Source organism: Corvus cornix, chromosome 2 (assembly GCF_000738735.6).
Source record: "Corvus cornix cornix isolate S_Up_H32 chromosome 2, ASM73873v5, whole genome shotgun sequence".
Classification (NCBI taxonomy): domain Eukaryota; kingdom Metazoa; phylum Chordata; class Aves; order Passeriformes; family Corvidae; genus Corvus; species Corvus cornix.
In genome coordinates, this window is record NC_046333.1 from 141,549,176 (window position 1) to 141,566,944 (window position 17,769).

Below are 17,769 nucleotides of genomic sequence, written 5' to 3' on the forward strand. Positions count from 1 at the left end.
GCAGCTCAGCCAAATATGCTGTAACTTTGGTGATACAGAATGTAACATCATCCTTTGCCTCTGAACTTCAAATTATTTTTTTTGTTTGTGGCTGCTGAACCCCAAATCCAGTCTGCTTTATGCATATTTTGGGTGCTTGCTTTCATGTTTTGCAAGTCAGGATATAAGTCATATTCACCAGTACACATTTATGGTTTACTCATAATCCATCCATCTTATATAATAAGCACATAACATAGCATAATATAATAGCATTATGTATTATATGTAGAAGCACATCATCCATCCATGTTATGTGCTTATATTCCCCACAGGATTGGGGTAAGACAGTGTTGATATGGTAGAATTACTTGATGATATTACTTGTAATATTACAGCAATTACATGATGAACATCACTGGGCTACCACAGAACTTAGCTTGGGTACTAATGCTTGTCCAAATTCACAAACTTCTTTGTCCAAATTCACAGTTCTCCCTTGGAATATGTTTTCTAAATTTGCTTCCTAATGTCTCTAATTATTTACACAAGCACAGAAATTCTGATGAAGGAAAAAAATGAAGGTAATCCCATGTGGGAAAAGCAGGTGATTATGTTCAACAAGAAGTTACCATCTTTGTTATTTTTCCCCTCATTCTTTTAAACTAAACTTTTTCCCTGGTTAGTTGAGGGGTTCGCTTGTAGCAAGCAGGCTGAGTTTCTCAAAATTTTGTGAGCATATTATAAATATCTGCTCTTTAAAATCAAAGTTACCACTGAATTCAAAAGTGTCCATAGTAGACAGGGTAATAGTGTATGTATATATATCAATATGTAATATGTACTGTATTAATGGTCTCTCTGTATAGTAAAGAGACTCACTAAACAGCTAGTTATCAATCTGCCAGTTTGACTTTTATGAAAAATAACATAAATTTAGAAATCAATGATAGTGTAATGATTTGGAGCACATAATTTCTTTAGGCTCTGATTCTGCTTCCACTGAAACCAGAGAAGCTCCAATTAATTACACATGGGTAAGAAGACACTGAGAACCCTTTCAGATGGAAATCAGATCAATTTCCCCTTAAATCAACTGTGCTTCCCAATGTAAAGAGCTGGACGGAGTGTGCTTCCATGTCCTGGGAAGAAGGAATTCTAACATTCTGTGGAGTGAAAACACTTGTTTTGTTATTTGCAAAAGATCAATTCTAATGGTGTTTATGGTGGTGATTTGCTTGGTAGCACGTCAAGACTCGTGTTCTGATTTTTAAGTACCTTAAGGGAGATGCTTGTTCCATTTGAAGGGCAGGACTACTAGAAACACCAGTATGATTCCCTGAACACAATCAGATCAGCTTTATTGTCTTTTTCTTTTTTTTAACAAACACCTTAGATCACATTTTTCCAATAACACTTATGTTCCAATATGTATCCAGATCTTTCTAATGATAAAGCTGCTATATAAACTTTCTGATAAGACCGCTCCATTTGTAGTCATTATTTTGGGAAAAGAGTAAAGCTCTGGAATACCCCTTTTTAGGATTTCCATGAGGTTCTTCTATCATAACTTGGGTCAGACTGAAAGAACAGGCTTAAATTCCCACAGTTAGCTTTTCTATTTGGGCCATTAAGTTAAGAATTAAATCAAAGGGAAAAAAAAAAAAATCTCTTTTCCCATAACCATTCATAAGAGAAAAAAGGCACATGTTGGCCTCAGTCCTTGAATGCAGAAGCTTGAGCAGAAATTTCTGCTTTTTCATTATTTTTTTCTAAGTCTTCTGTTACCACCTAGTCCAGTATAAGCAAAATATTAAGCATTGCAACTTCAGCAGAGGTGTCTGAATGACCTGCCCTGGAACATCCCTGTGGGATTTCAGGGCTTTTTTTAAATTTTATATTTTAAAAAGTCATTCCACCAATACAATTAACAGTTCTCTCAAGTAACAAAATTCTTGACAGAAGCTCTAAAGTTTAAATATATTTTTCCCCAGCCCAAAACCAAAGGACAGCCTTCCAGATACTTTGTACCCAGACAAACTAAGCTCACCTCACAAAAATCCAATAAATGACTTTATTAAATATATTCTTTTCCTCTAAAATATAAATATTCACTATACTCTTATAAATGTGGAGTAGGTTCATATTTCATTTGTCTATCCCATCCAAATATTAATCAGTCCAAAATCTGAAAATGAAGAAATAGCATCTGTAATTATCTTTTTTTTTCTATAAATATATATAATATGATTTTTCTTTGCAAACTGCTTAGTTATTCACTTAGACTTCATATAGTACTGAGCACCTTAGATTACATTTTGTCATTTAATTGTTGGCACTAATATAGGAATTTGTAATATTTACAATGCACATACATGTTAGGTATAACATTCCAGTGATTTGTAAGTGTTAAAAGGAATAAGGAAATAGTGCAGTATAGTTTACATATGTATTTAACCTACCCCCAGAATGCAAGTTTTCACATCAACCTCTGCAACTTCTATAGGAATCTTTGTCCAAATTTTTAAGTTATACTTTGGGACAGCAATAAAAATGTCCTGGTTTTTAAAGACTTCACACAATAGTTTCCTTGATAAGGTGACGTGAGCTCCTCCTCAGTGTCCTGTCCCCTGCGTACCGACTGCTCTCAGCTTCTCAGATCTGTCCTAGAAGCTTCCAAGCCCAAGGAGTCCCAAGTAACTGCCACAGAAAGTTGGGTGAAAGGCAGTGGTCACTAAATGAGAATGTCCATCTGGAAATTACTGGTAGGTTGCATGTTACCTCCTACCTTGTTAATTTACACTAGGAATTAATTTCTAAGTGCAAGTACCATGACAATAAAAACCAAAGTGCAGAGCTGGGTGGATTCCTCCCTGGTGTGGCTTTGACTCTTGAGACGTGCTGGGAGTGGGGCTGCTCTTCCAGTGGGGCATTGAGCTGTTCTTCAATGATTATTTTCTGTATTTATTAATTCAGCCCATCATTCTAATATTTTAATTGGTTTTGATGATTAAGATACCTTTGGAAATCACCATGTTCATATGATATGAATAGACAGCATGACTTATGCTTAACTCTCAAACTTAGCTTAAAAACAACATGGAACCAAAATGTGTTTTTAATTTTCCCCTTTGCCAGCCAAGCAATGCTAAGTTGAAATTTATGTGCTTTCTCAGGAATAAATGTTGTAGTATGAAAATGGAACATCCACAAACATTGAATATATATATCTGTACATTACTGTATATTACTTCCTGTCCTTCAAAGTGTGAATTTAGGGCAAAACTCTAAAAGCAAACAAAACCCCACCTCTGTGTGAAGCTGTCCTTTTTACAAAGGAAGAACAACATAAATGGCATCCCTGTTTTGCTTCTTCCTGCTACTACCAGATCACATGATGCCAGTTTATTACTTCCAGGTGCAAGCTGTTTGTATCATCTCTGGTGCTGAAGGTCAGTGTTCCTGCCTGCTTTGTGCTGCTCAAATAGCTGTGAACAAGGCTGAAACTCAGTGAATCATGTTTTGAGTCACAACTGTTAAGTTGTGTGCAAAACAGTCACTAGTAAGTTGTGGGCATGGAGATGAACATCTTGTATTTCCCCAGCAAGAAATCTGGTCTTGCCAAGTCATGCCCACAGGCACAGTTCCGTGTCAAGGAGTGCTGCTGTCATGTTTCTGCCCTGGTGCATTTTTCTTACTGTTGTGGAGCTACTTTTCAAATTTTTCAAAAACTCATAAAATCAAGTCTTCTTCCTTCCCTACATTTGTTCTTCAGTGAAGACCACACAACCACCCTTGTCTGAGCAAAGGGGGTGACTCAGCAGGGGTAGGAGGACAGGAAGCTTAGTATGGCTTTCTACTGGAAAACTGCCCTAGAGATTTACTGGCAAAAGCTTTATCATGCCTCAGCATGGATTCAGGTAACTTTTACCTGAGCTGGGGCTCCCAGATAGCTGAAACTCATTAAGCTATTCTGGGAAGTCACTATAAAAATGCATCCTGTGTTCATTAACAAAGGCCACTCCTGCCTATGTGCCCCTAACAGCTGGCTCTCAGTACCATCCCCGTGGCTGGTCCTGTTTGGCTCCATCACTAGGAATGTGGGTGATGTGGTTACTGCTTAATGTGAAACTGTCCCCTGGCAGGGGCCCTCCAGCTGTTCCCTGACCACAGCTGGATTGCTTCAGTGTCCAACTCAAAGGTGTGTATTTGCAGGCTCTGCTGGGTATTCATGCAACAGGCTCTGGCAGAGCTCTAAAAGAAAAATCTTCTGTAAGAGGTGCACAGATTGTAACTGAAAAAACCTTTTAGGTAATGGAACAATCTTGTTTAGAGGATTTCTCCCCAACCAGCCTTGGCTTGCATCACAACCAACAAGTGCTCTTGTCTGCATAGCCCTTTACTTACTCTATATAGACAAGTACATTGAAATAGGCACAATTTATGATTCTGAAACATTTACACATATGGTACTACACGTTTTTACGGTCTCATATGGGATTTTAAAATCCCATTATTTACAATGAAATCCCTCGTCTTCCCTGTCATGTAATCTCTTTAGCTGGTCAAAATGATACCTGGGCCTTGGGAGGACTGCAGAAATGACCAAGGCCCAGTCCTGAGTCCCAGGCTGGTGTCTGCTGCCAGCTGGGACATGTTGCTGCTGTTGACTGTACTTCAGATTAGTGTGGTTACCCAGTCTCTCTTTGAAGAAACAGATGGATCCCACTTACGCCACCAAGCCCAGTCTTGTGATCTTTGCTGACAGGAAGGAATGAATGATGAAAACAATTGGTTTTGGACAGGAATGAAGATCCAGTTGCTGAAAGTACAGAAAAACAAATCAAGCTGAGAATTATTAATTAGATTACAGCTCAAACAAGAAATCACTCACTGAATACTCAAACTGCTGTCTGGTATTTTGAACAGGCTTCTATTAATAACAACCCTTCTTTACAACATACTGTTTTTCCTTTGCATTTAGCTGCAAATATTCAGGTTGCTAAAACTAATAAGCGTCTTGGGAGCAGGTGAGATCCTGGTGCCTCTGGCCTTGTATCCATCTGCGTGAGCAGCAGAAAACTGAATCAGATGCTGCAAGCAGCTTTCCAAGAGGCTCAACCCCTCCATCTTTTTTGGCCATTTCTGCCTGGGATGTGGTGGGACTGCTCTGTCTGATGCCCAGTGCATCTGCTGTTGGTGCAGCTGAAGTACCTTCAGCTGGTGCTGCACAGTTGCTTCTCTGTTCTCACAGCTAGCAGTGAGACTGAACTCAGACTTTGTTTTCCACAGTCATGGTTCAGCTGATCTCACCACACACTTGCTAATAAGCATGACAGGCTTGTCAGTGTGCACAGAAGCCCAACAATAGGGTCACATCAAAACAAACCGTTTGCCTTTCGTGGTGGTGCATTCTGCCCCCCACCTTCTTTTTCCAGGCTGCACTGCAATCTGAGAAATGTTCCTTAGGCCTCGCCCTGAAAAGCAGCACCTGGGCTCATCTCTTCTTGAGCTTATCAGAAACACCATCTGCTCCCAGGAACTGCTGCTGTCTAACGAGCTCGTTTTCCTTATGAACAACGTTGGAAACTATTCTCCTTGCCTGAATGGCATAACATTCCTGTTCTCACGCTTTCAAAGAAAGTGCTGACCCAAACTGTGGCCAGGATGAAACACTGCTATGACTAAAGCCCACTCTCTTGTGAGTCTATAAACAGCAGTCCAAAATGAGACCCTTTGAGCTCTCCTGAAGTGCAGCAGTTGTGACCAGCGCCTCCCTCTGAGTGGGATCTCTCAGAGCCAGAGAACTCTCAGGTTTGCTGTACTTGGAGGATCACCAAAGAATGATGAGTCCTGGGCTGGTACCCTCACTCCTCGAGGCCCAACCCTTCACCCGTTGGGAGATGCAAAAGAATCTTAAGTGAGTATTTCACTGACCTCTGAGGGGAATTTTACACAGGTACCTTGCTTGCACTGACTCTTTCTGTCTCTGCGCATGCACCTGTGCATATGCTATGGCAAATCTGGGAGAAATGCTGCTTGCATAGATGTTTAAGTAGCTTAGATATCTCAGTACATTAGGACTGTAAGTAAGGTTAAGTCATAAATTGTAAGCTAAGTTAAATGCTGCTGAGTGTTGTTCTTCTCTTGAGTTGCTGCGTTCAACTTCTAAGTCCTAAGTTGGGTTAAATGCTGTTATTCACTCTGTTAAATTGTTACGGTTAAGTTATAATTTAACTTAGGTATAAGTTAAGTGTTGTTCCTTTGTTAAATTGTTAGGTTTAAGGTATAAGTTAAGTTAAAGTACTGTAAAGTTTGAGTGCTGCTAAGCTTTAGGCTGTATTCCTTTTTATCCTTGCCTTCACCATCCTTTTGTCACAAGCACCTTAATACACACACACGACCCCCATACATAGTTCTCAGTTCATTTCTGTTTTGATTGCCTGGATTTTATTTTGTTTTGTTTTTGCTTGTTTTTCCTTGGTGTGCCTTGTCTTATAGGTAGTAGACTGAATCTTGCCAACGAACTCTGTCCTGCTGTTGCTAAATATTTAACCTGGTTTTTACTGATACCCTTGCTTTTTTAAGTGATCTCACACACTTGTAACACCTTTCCAGCAATCATGTATCAACTTTATTGACAGCTAGTAAGAAATTCCCTTCAAAAGCCTGACAATAAGCAGTTCGCAGAGTATGTGCTAACAAAGATGATGTTTAGAACTAAGCACCCACCATGTTTGGGAATTGCTGAAAAAATCTGTGAGGAAAGACCATTTACATTCATAATTAATGGATCTAAACTGCTCATTGGAATATGCACCTTATTTTTAGGCATTGTGACAGCTTAGAGGCCTACTCAGACAGTTTGCACTACATCTGTAGCTTCTTTTTTTTAAGTAAGTACATGTTCAGAAACACCTAAAACATAGCTTGTTGTCATAACATGAAGCCTCTATGTGTACCTCAGACTTAATAAGGTCTCATTCTTAAGTTCTTTCACCCTCAATCATTTAAAAAGTGAAATGGATACATACAAAAATTTTAACATCTGGCTATTTAGAGGTATAGTTTGTTCATAAATGTGACAAATATTTCTCTTTATATGGTTCTACAATTTTAACTGTCTTTTTTTAATCTCCTTCTAAAGCCCAATCATCATGCTGTACTAGAAAGCACAGTGTCTAAATACTGGTACTGGAGCCTGGCACTGGCCAACTCTTAGAATAGAACAAAAAAGAATAAAGTATTTCAGTTGGAAGGGACCTACAGCACTCATCTAGTCCAACTTCTGTACCCCCACAGCCTGTAGGACCACCAAAGGGATGGTAACATGCATCCCCCTTTGCTAAATGCAGTACTTACAATTTCTCCATCTTTTTCTCCAAAGTCTAAATAAAGCATCCTTATCCCATCATCTGAGGACATTTTCAGTTTTTCATAGGGATATTGTGCAATTGTCTTGGAGAAGGCACCATCTTGTGGTTCGGTTGTAAGAGAGAATCCATGTTCATAATGGATGGTCAAGCGGCACTCCTGGCTTTTGTATGTGCAAGCTGGAGAAGAAATCAAAATTTAGTCTGTCACATTCTTAAAAGCAGTTCTTCATGTTGCAGCATACATCTACATGCTGACAAAAACCAGTGTACTTATGTTTAAGAAGGCTCAGACTGGTGTTTCCTCCTTCCAAACCTTGGCAAAGTCACAGCTACTCTTCTTGTTGCATCTGACAGACACAGCCAAAATCAATAAACACAGCACACAATGCATGAGAAAATTAGAAGCTGTAAAGGGTTTCCCTAAAGTATTTTGACAAAGATGAAGACACTCCTGAGTCCTCATTAGTGTCATGGTAATTGAAAAAGGGTCCAGATAATTGTATATAATAGCTACTGCAGCAGAAAGTCTGTGTCTTCCCCTCAGCTCTGAAACAAAGGCCATGATCCAAATTAAAGAATGAAGAGTTTTGGTGTTCACATCCCAAGTTCTCTATTCCATCACCTTCCTATGAACAGTTCTGCCAAGAAGGATCCTTGGCACTGGGATAAAAGCACTGTGATAAAAGAAGGGGCTGATGCCTTTCTCTTTCTTTTGGAAAGAATGGCATCCATGTCATGGTGCTGAGGAGATGGACCTGTCCTTGAGCTGGTTCCCACTGAGCTCTCTGGTTGGTTTGCACATCGGAGGCCCTCAGAGAGCATCCTAAGCTCCCTGTGGGGGACGGGGCCTCACAGCAGACAGGCAGGAGCCCCCTGCTCAGCAGCACGTGGCTCTACCTGAGCTTTGAGAAACCAGAGCTGCCCTTTGGCATGGGTGGATTTGTGCTTTGGCTCCTGCTCACACATTTTTAGGGAAAGTGAAGATAACATTAAACATTAACAGCCCTGCCAACTGTAGGACTAACGGGGAGGACTGCAAAGTCTGGGGGCACTCAAGAGAAAGGCCCAGCCTCAAGCCCCAGAGCCACCCCAGGCTTATAGCTACCTGGGCAAACAGGGCATCACTGCAGAGCATGTGCAGCCAAGTATGTTTATTCCAGTTGATTTTGCATTTACAGAAGTGCTGAGAAGTGACACCTTGATGTTCAGGAAGGGAAATGACTACCCATCAAAATGAGGTTATTAGACTGGTTTCTGGTTTTCTACTCCTCTCTAGTGTACACAGCTGGGTGAATAAATGACTGATTCACACTTGTGAATGTTCCAGTCCTCTTCTGCCTCCTCCCTCTGCAGGAGAAACTCTGCTGGGCTCATGGAAGTCTCCTGAATATCAGAAAAATGCTCTTTTCTGTGGGTTTCTGGGCAAACCTCTGACAATCACTCCTCTGTGACATGCAGGCCTCCATGGCTGACTACATAACTGAAAACAAATCCAAAAGTCAGCATGACAGTGACTGTGTCACTGCACAAAGGTACCGCACCAGCTGGGACTGGCTCAGAACCTGACAGTATTTTAAACACACAGAATCCTAAACTCACACATTTTTTAAAATTAATCACCTCTAGCAGAAGGAATGTGAACTGCCACGAGCATCACAGGAGGGGTGTGGAGCTGTGGCGCTGCAGGTGTTACTCACATGTGGTGATTTCTGTGATGAGCTCTGCAGAATTGTGGCAGCCCTGCACTACACTCCTTGTCCACAGTGAGAGGTCTCGACTGGTCTCAGTCCTGAACAGATGGGTTTCAATCCCTTGTCTTGTACCGGTACGGGTTGCAAAAGACAAATCCACCCCTGACTTCGGTGAGCCTTTTCCTGGACCAGAATGAACCAACCTGCAATTGGATTTGAAAACACATCAGGGAATTCTAACAACAGTGCACTGCACCAAAATCCCCACCTGAGCACAGCTCTGCTCTGCACATTCCTAAATACATGTGGCTGGGAGCCTGAGAACTTGCATCTCCTCTATATTCACGCAGAAGAGTGAAGGCCCAAGGCAGTGAGCACAGAAGCAGCTGGACATACAGGCGATGACATGGATGTCCCAAAATTTCTTAATGAATTGTACAAAACACCCCTTTGGATAAGGAACTGAGAGACGTCCCTGACTGGTCTGTGGTGATGGAGTCTGGTCCACAGATACGAGTGCTGGCTCAGGTGAGGCAGCTGACTCCAGCTTCCACTATGAAGCAGCATTTCCTCTAAAGCTTAAACATCTGCCATCAAACTCAGTGATAAATACTCTTGAGTAAAGAAGCTCTTCAAAATATGTAGATGCCAAAATACTGTCTTGTACTTACTTTTCCCATAAGGAACCTGTAAAAGGCAAAATGTTGCAGCTACATATAATCTGGAATTCTCTCACATTTGTCTGCAATTAAGTTTTTTGCCCAGCATCAACAGCTGATCTCCTGCGGCCAGGAAAGGCTTGTTCATCTGGGCAAACAAAAATGGCAGGGAATACTTTTGAGTGAGAAAATCAATACCTCATAAAAATTAATTCTTCCTTTAATCTGCCCTTTTATGTTGGTTTTTTTTTTTCCCCTCTAGAAGTGTGGACAGTCAACACAGAATTCACTCAGGGACGCAACACTGATTCATCTGAAAAGAATAATCCAGGGGAGCTCATCACTCTGAGATTTGGAGACTAACCCTCAGAGGCAATTGCAAAATGGAATTCGTCTGAAAAGCTTATTTCTGTCTTCTGCCTTCTGTTTCCCTTTCTATAGGCAAACAATATACTTCGTAGGAATCTATAAAGTATGTGGCATGGTAGTAGAACACTTGTGCTAAAGGATAAAACATTAAATTAAACTAATCTTCTGAATGCTAATTTACCCTCAAATTATTGTTTTGCATCAGCACGAACAGTTCCTGTTAGCTGACACTGTAAGACTATGCCACCAAACAGGAATATTTTAATAGAAAAAAGCAGAAAGGAAAGAAAAAGCACAACTTTAGCTTTTCAGTTATTGAACACCAGCCACAGGGCATCTGAAATTTTCCCCAATTCCCTGACAGTCCATGCTGACATTTGGGATGCACATTGTGCCAAACAGATGCACCCCTCTTTCATACCCCACTACAAGATTTGCAAGATTTTTTCATGCTCAAGTTCATGGAAACTTTCTTTGGATTTTGAGCATCCAACTTGATTTTATGGTCCCAAGAGCTCCTGGGAAGTGAGACACAGAGTATCCTGGCCAGACATGCCCTGCCCTGTGTCTGGGCAGGACAAGAAGGGCTTTTTTCCCTCTAGAAAGGGTGAGTTAATGCCCCACTCAGCTTTGATACTCAGGGCCTCCTATCTGCACTATGGGCAGATTTTCTAGCTGGGGACTGAGTGGCAAACAAACAAACCAAAAATTTTAATTCCCTTTCATTCGGTGTGAGAGGGTACAAACTCTGAGGGGAAGCCACATCTTGATACTTAAGGCAGGAATCAGGGAACTGAAATCTCCAGTGACATGTGCTGCTGTCTGTCCCTGGCCGGTCACCCAGGCACAGGCATGGCCACTGCTCTCATGCTGCCTTCTGCTACTGGGCTGTGGAAAAGCAGCCTGGAAAATCACAAGTTTGTCATTAGAAATAAAACTATTTCACCTTTTTCCTGGGTCATCTCCTTTATGCAGTGCTCATCAGCTGTACTAAAAATAATTTTCTATTATTTATGTTACCAAATACATAACAAACAGATGGTTCCAATGTTTGATTTCCTTCCAAAACACACAGCACCACTACCCACTCCCCCACACCTTCATGCTGTATCCATAGTACTCTATTGTAGGTTTTTCAGCATATGGATAGAATGAAGATGTACTTTACAAATTAAAGTATGTGAACACATCCAACATGAACACTGATTCTTGCCTGCCTTTTCTTATTATCTCCTCATTATTAAAAATCCAGTCTCACTATTTAAAAATGGTTTTCCATCAAGCAACTCCAGATCATGCTTTGGAAAGTCATGCACTTAAACATGAACTAGACAAACATGCAGGAGGACATTTGATAGTATTTATGTACCAGCTGTCAGTACTGATGTATTTGGGTACAGGTCAAAGGATTCCCAGGCTTTAATAGAGTTGTATTCATGTGAGCCATTTCATTTACATAGAAGATATTTTATTCAAAAGGCCACAAAGATACCTTAAAAGGCAAAAAATAGCCTGAGAAACCTCACAGAAGGCTTCCCTCGCTCCTGCCTCCCATCACCCTGACTGCAGGGGAGGTTGTGTGTGTGGTGTGTGCTGCACCCCAGAGCCAAAGAAGCACCCCAGGCCCTGCTCTGGTAATATTCACCCGCAGCCTTTGAAGGTTTCTCTGCTCCGTGGAGGTTTCTGGGGGAATCTCTGAGCACCGGAGCCCGAGAACTGAGCCCCGAGCGCCGCAGGCTCCGCCCGGCACAGCAGAGCCGCGAGAGGGCAGGAGAAGGCTGGGCACGGCCGGGTGTCCCGGCACGGCTGAAAAACGCAACCCTTGGCACGCTCCCGGCAGCCAGGGAGACACTTTTAATCTTCTCTCATTTCTCCCTTGTCTCTCTATATTTCGGAGACCTTTATAACTATTCTTTGCAAACGTGTGATAGCAAGATGGATATGGTCCAACATGAAGTGCCGGTGCAGGGTGGGATGCACTGGGACCTGCTGCTCATCCTAATACTATGGGAAGAGTTTCAACAATTTACTGCAACAGCCAGATCTAATGGCCTCTTCAGAAAGGACAGTGAGACCAGCACTGACATTCAAAGGAAGCCTTCAGCTGCTCACTTGAGATTTATCTCAGAAGAGACCACGCTACAAATGCATCAACACTCGTGCAGCTCTGCTGGTTAGAACACCACTGCCATCTGACCTTTCCTATGTCACCCTGACTTAGCATTTGAAACCTGCCCTGGAATGGCTGTACTCCTTGGAAACCTATCCACATGCTCACAATTCATCTGCATGGAGGGAACCACAATCCCCCTCCCTGCCTTGGGAAGACAAGCAGAGAACTTGCACAGCACCTCATACACCTCATGGCTCTCAGGGCACCCAGTTCTCTCTGCCTGTCCCTCTGCCCACTTGACCAGATGACTCATCAGTGCCCTAACTCCTTCCCCATCTTTTCATGTCATTAGCTATCAAACTGCTTTAATACTTTCTGGTTACAGATCTCGGCTGTATACAAAAGCTCCTTACCTGATCTTTAATCAGAGCCCAACATGGGCTGCTTTTTTTTTTTTCCTTTCCTTTCATATCTGGCTATGGTAGATAATGGAATTTGATTGCAAACATATAAGATGTAATTACTTAAGCCCCATTCCCATGCTAGAGGGAGGCACTGTTATTCAGGCATAAGGAAACACTGAAACAGAGATAATGACAAAAAGGTCCTTGGAGTCAGGGCTGTGTGCCAGCTCCCGTGCCTCCCCGTGCAGAGATTTAAAGGAACAACTTAAATCTGATCTCAGTTTTATTTGAGCTATTATTTATATTCCACACAAAGCTGGAAAAGACTGATGGGAAAATATTTTTAGGTCTTAATGGCATCCATAGGTTGTAGGCAAACTTACCAACAAACAAGAAGGGCATGTTGAAATTTTGCTGTTAAAGGACTGTGAGAAAATTGTAATCCTTCTACCACTTTCCAATTTTCTCTGCTCATTATGTCTTGGGTAGATTAAGCATGACTCTGTACAGTATCTGGCACTAAAGTTTTCCAGTTTCAGCAGCTTTTCAAATATGCATTAGCTAAGCAAAAATGTTTTCCCAAGGACTCATAGAAATCTGAAAGATGGGAGCAGCTACGATTACAACATGTGCTCTGCAAACTTTCCAGGTGAAAAGTTCTAAATTGCACTGATCGATGCACAGAGGGGATTAAAAAACTCATCACAAATCACTGACCGCGAATGAACACAGCAGTCAATACCACCAGCAAACCCACTGTATATTTTTGTTATAACTGTACTCAGTGTGACAGATCATAAAAGCAGGACCCTGCAGGGTTTTAATCAAAATCATCCAAAACAGGAGGTGTAATGATTTAGGGAATCTGTCCATTTATGTAATCTGCTCACCTTGGATATTCATGCATATGTGTGTATTTATCACATTGTGACTCCATTCTGAATGACAAGTTCTGTATAGTTGCTGTCTTTTTATCTGGGTGTTAAATTCAGTGATATTAGTAAGAAATCACAGAAACAGGGCTGTCAGGAGGTCACCCAGCACATCCTCCTTCACAGAGCAGGGCTAACTGTGCTGTGTGTCACCCATCCTTCAAAGTCCCCAGGACTGCACACCTTTCCCAGAGAACCTAATCCAGTACCTCACCAATTCCCTGGCACAAGTGCAGTCAACTATGTGCTGTTGTGTTCAGGAAAGATCTAGAAAATATACTCCTCTGTCCTCATTGTGTCTTATCTTCATACCTGAAAATACTGACATGTGTTCCATGGACTTCTCTAGATTAAACTACTAGGGTTTCTTAAGTGTTCACCTATTGATGGTGTATCTATGTTATATATTTGCATTGCTTTCTTCTAGACCTTCCACAGTTAACTGGCATCTTTTTGGAAGTGCATTGCCTCTCATAAACATGGAGTATCACCTGAGGCCTTACTCATTCTCTGTAGTTAGGTATGATTACTACATCTGCCCAAAATGCAACACCTCTTTTATAACCCAAGCTGATTGTCTTTATTTTCCCCTCTCAAAAACATAACACGTTAGAGTCAAGCAATTTTATCACAGTGCTCAGGTGCTTCCTGGCAGAGCAACTACTTTGTTGCTCATATTCCATGCCAAAACAGCAGAGGTGATTACTCCCCAGCACTGAACTTTGCACCTGTCCTTTCTGAACTGTGCCCTGGCTTTCTTACAGATCATCCTGCCTTACTTTCTTCCCAGTGTGTAAAGACCCTTCAGCAGCCTGACACGTGCTGCACAGCTTCTCATTCCCTTCCAGCACTAAGACCAATGTTTTTCCCCTCAGGCAGGTGTCCCATCAGACATGGAGATGACCATCCCCACCCAAGGCAAGCCCATCTGCAATCAAATGTGACCGCTTGAGACAAAATAATTAAGTAACAGGCCCCAAGATGTGGACTTAGATTGTTTGATTGGTCTCACTGATGATGGGGGCTGATGATACTCACCAAGGAGTTATCTTTACACATGACGATGTGTGGCCAGGAAGAGGCAGGGTGCACTGCAAGATCTCCAGTCACTTTAAGGAGGATTTGGGCCCACATGAAAATGAAACCCCGAAAAAAAGGGGAGAAAATGCATCACCTTCTGCTGGGGCGCTCTTTCTTCTCAAACTCTAAGGCTTAGTGACACACCTGGACACAGGCTCCAGCTGCAATACTTTACCCAGCTTTCACTGGGACTTACCACCTGGAATTGTCAACATCCAGCACTACACCATGCAAGCACGCTGCAAAGCTGGTGTCTCTCACAGCATGTTACAGCAACAAAGGGGAAGTCAGTAGCTGGCTTCCCAGGAAGTCTGAAAGCTTTGTCATGGGTAGGTAGACTGGGACAAACAACCATCAATGTAAATCAGTGAGTTCAACTTTATTTTTTTAACATAATGACTTAGCAGCAAAGCCTCAGTTCATTTGGGGAGAGACAGAGAACAAAAATCAACTAATGAGAGTGCAGTAAAAGACCCACTGCTTCTGGCCAGGGGCAACCAGCCCTTCTGAATGAGAACTCATTGAAAATGGTATAATAGAGTTCTGTAGCAAGGCTGAAACAAGGAACAACAGCTCTTTCTCAATCCCTTTGACCATACTGGCAGAGAAACATGATTAAGATTCACATCGAGAAGCACAAACAGTTTCCACTTAATAAAGGCAACCATGGGAAAGCTCTCTCTGAATTAGTGTTGATGGATACCTTCAAAATAATGCCAATGGTTATTTCCAACCTAGATTCAAGAATGAGTCTTCCAAGCTTACCATTTTAAGCTAAAAAAAGCCAGGAATTCATTTGCTAGAGCAGGAACAGAAGCTGTGCTGAAAGTGTCTCCATCACATGTGGAACTCTCCAAAAGCCCCAAACTGGTGGTGCAGAACTGCCACACCAGCATGTTCAACTTGGGGCAACAAGTTCACTTTTTTTCGGCCTGAAGGAGCAGCTGGAAGTCACAGTGTTTCTGCCAAGCTCACAGGTTGCACACTGAGATAGGAATCTCAAGAGATAGAGATCATGGCTTTTTCAGCACTCCTGCCTCTGTATCCAGGCCAAGTGGCCACATCCAAAATCCCAGTGAGTTTCTGGCCATCAGCCTCAGCCAGAACTTGAAATGGAGGAGAAGACAGGAGTTAAGCTCAGCACATCGGCCCACTGAAGAAGAACCCGCTTCTCCAACCACAACATTTCAAGTGTGGCTACAGCTGTGCACCAGCCGTACACATTCCTGGATGACTCAGCTGTTCCCACTGCTCCTGACAGCTGTCATGATAAAAAAGCACAGGTACCTGGTGGCAAGCAGGGGGTAGGTATGCACAGGGCTGAACCAGGCTTCCTTCATCCGTGGCATGCTCTCATATATTAAGAGGTCTTTCTCTGTCAAAACCACTAACACTGGCTTCCAGTGCTTCTCGTTGTCTCCTGGCACCTGGAAAAGAGCAAAGTCTCATAGAAACAACAAGAGACAAAACTACCAGCATGCAAAGCCAGATAAGACAACATATCGAGTTGGGTGAGAAGATGAACGCAAGAGAGTATTACTTCTTTGGCTTTTTGACATCTCCCACCTGAATTTATAATCAGATGCAGCAGAAATGGAATAACATGCAAAGTCATCTGCTGCTCCCATTAGCACTGCCATTTCCAGCCTTCCCTTACTACAGGCTACTCCATAAATGCAGTATTGGAAGAACACTGAGGTGGAGCTGGCTGTTACTTAGCTATGGTATGCATGGAAAGACCTTAAATGTATATTTATAATGTGCACCATTCATGTGTAGCTGGCACATTAACCTGAGTGCTGGACACTGCTGCTGCTGTTTCTGTTTGCATGAGTAAAAAAAGCTGCAACATCATCACTATTAAGGAAGAGTGTCAGGTAGCAAAAACTAGTGGTTTGGGAGCAGACGCTTTTTTCCTCAGCAATTCACTTTTTTTTTGCTTCTCCTTCCTTCATAGCATTCCTTCAGTTTTACAAGTGCCAGTTTATAAAGAGATCCAACCTAAATGTGGGGTTGATCTCAAACATTGACTTGGTGATGGATCTGCCTTCACATTTCAAACCTGTCTGTCAAAGATGTCTAAAGACTGGGGCATCAGAGCCCTTTACTGGTTGTAGAATCCAGATGTGGAATTATACTTTGCAGGTTAGATGTGTGATGTCCACATGGCAACACATTTACTGTTATGGGGACCAAGTACGGATCCTGGTTTTTACATATTCTACTCCGGCAGCATAGAAGTGTCTTAGAATAGCTGGGAATATGAAAGAACCTTTGTTTTAAGCAAGAATGAAGCCCTTTCACTGACAAACTAATAATTTTCCTTTTGGTGCACATAAAGAAAAAGAAACACTGGTCCATAGTAACACTCACAGCCATGCTTTCAAACACAAACATCTTGGCTGGATACTGAAAGGAATGAAACAAATTCTGAAATTCACCAGAGAATCTGGTCATCTACATGATTCCTCCACTAAAACCTCTTCGGGGACAAAGAAGCAGCTATCAAGGCTGTTCTATGGTTGACCCCAGCCTACTTGCCATGGGCACATCGTTGGGTGGAGAAATATAAAAGGGATCAAAGTTTGGCCAGGCTGGGAGTGGCACACCCAGGTATGATAATTCAGAACCACATTTGAAACAGTTGTTTTATACAAAGCCAGGCTCCTGCAAATTTCTAAACTTTCAAGGGCTTTCAGGACTGATGTAACATACCTTTACATCAGAACACCAATGCCCAAAGCAGATCTTAAACTAAGATTTTTGGGTTGTGCAATTTTTAAGATGTATTTCTCCCTCTGAATTAAGCTTTTCCAATAATCATATTCCTGTTTACAGCATTACTTGTTCACTGGTTGTTCATTTCTCTTGAAGTCATAAACAGTTCATCCTTTCAATTTCTTCAGAAGCATTAATACTTATTTACAATTTTCTTGTGGTGACAGTTTCTTGAAACACAATCTTTCATTTTCAAATAGGGCCGAATAGAGAAGCCACATAATTAACACACCTGTTACTACACTCACAAAAGAATGCAAAATCCAGAGTTCTCACAGTCCATGTACCATGAAAATATTCACGTGAGCAAAAAGCATCCTCAGCTTCTTAATACCACATTTATTAACTACAGTTAACACTCCAGTTCCTAGCGTGGGAACATAGAAAT

General features: G+C 41.9%; 1 protein-coding gene across 1 annotated transcript in view; it reads right to left on the reverse strand.

Moving 5' to 3' along the window:
- Positions 1-1,314: 1,314 nt before the first annotated feature.
- The window catches only part of SNTB1 (syntrophin beta 1), a 110,252-nt gene continuing 93,797 nt past the window's right edge, over positions 1,315-17,769 (reverse strand). The window contains exons 4-7 of the mRNA XM_039549923.1: positions 15,891-16,030; positions 9,053-9,249; positions 7,342-7,532; positions 1,315-4,801 (exon numbers count right to left, since the gene is read on the reverse strand). Coding sequence (XP_039405857.1) covers positions 4,709-4,801; positions 7,342-7,532; positions 9,053-9,249; positions 15,891-16,030 — 621 coding nt within the window. The 3' untranslated portion in view covers positions 1,315-4,708. The remainder of the gene's footprint in view (positions 4,802-7,341; positions 7,533-9,052; positions 9,250-15,890; positions 16,031-17,769) is intronic.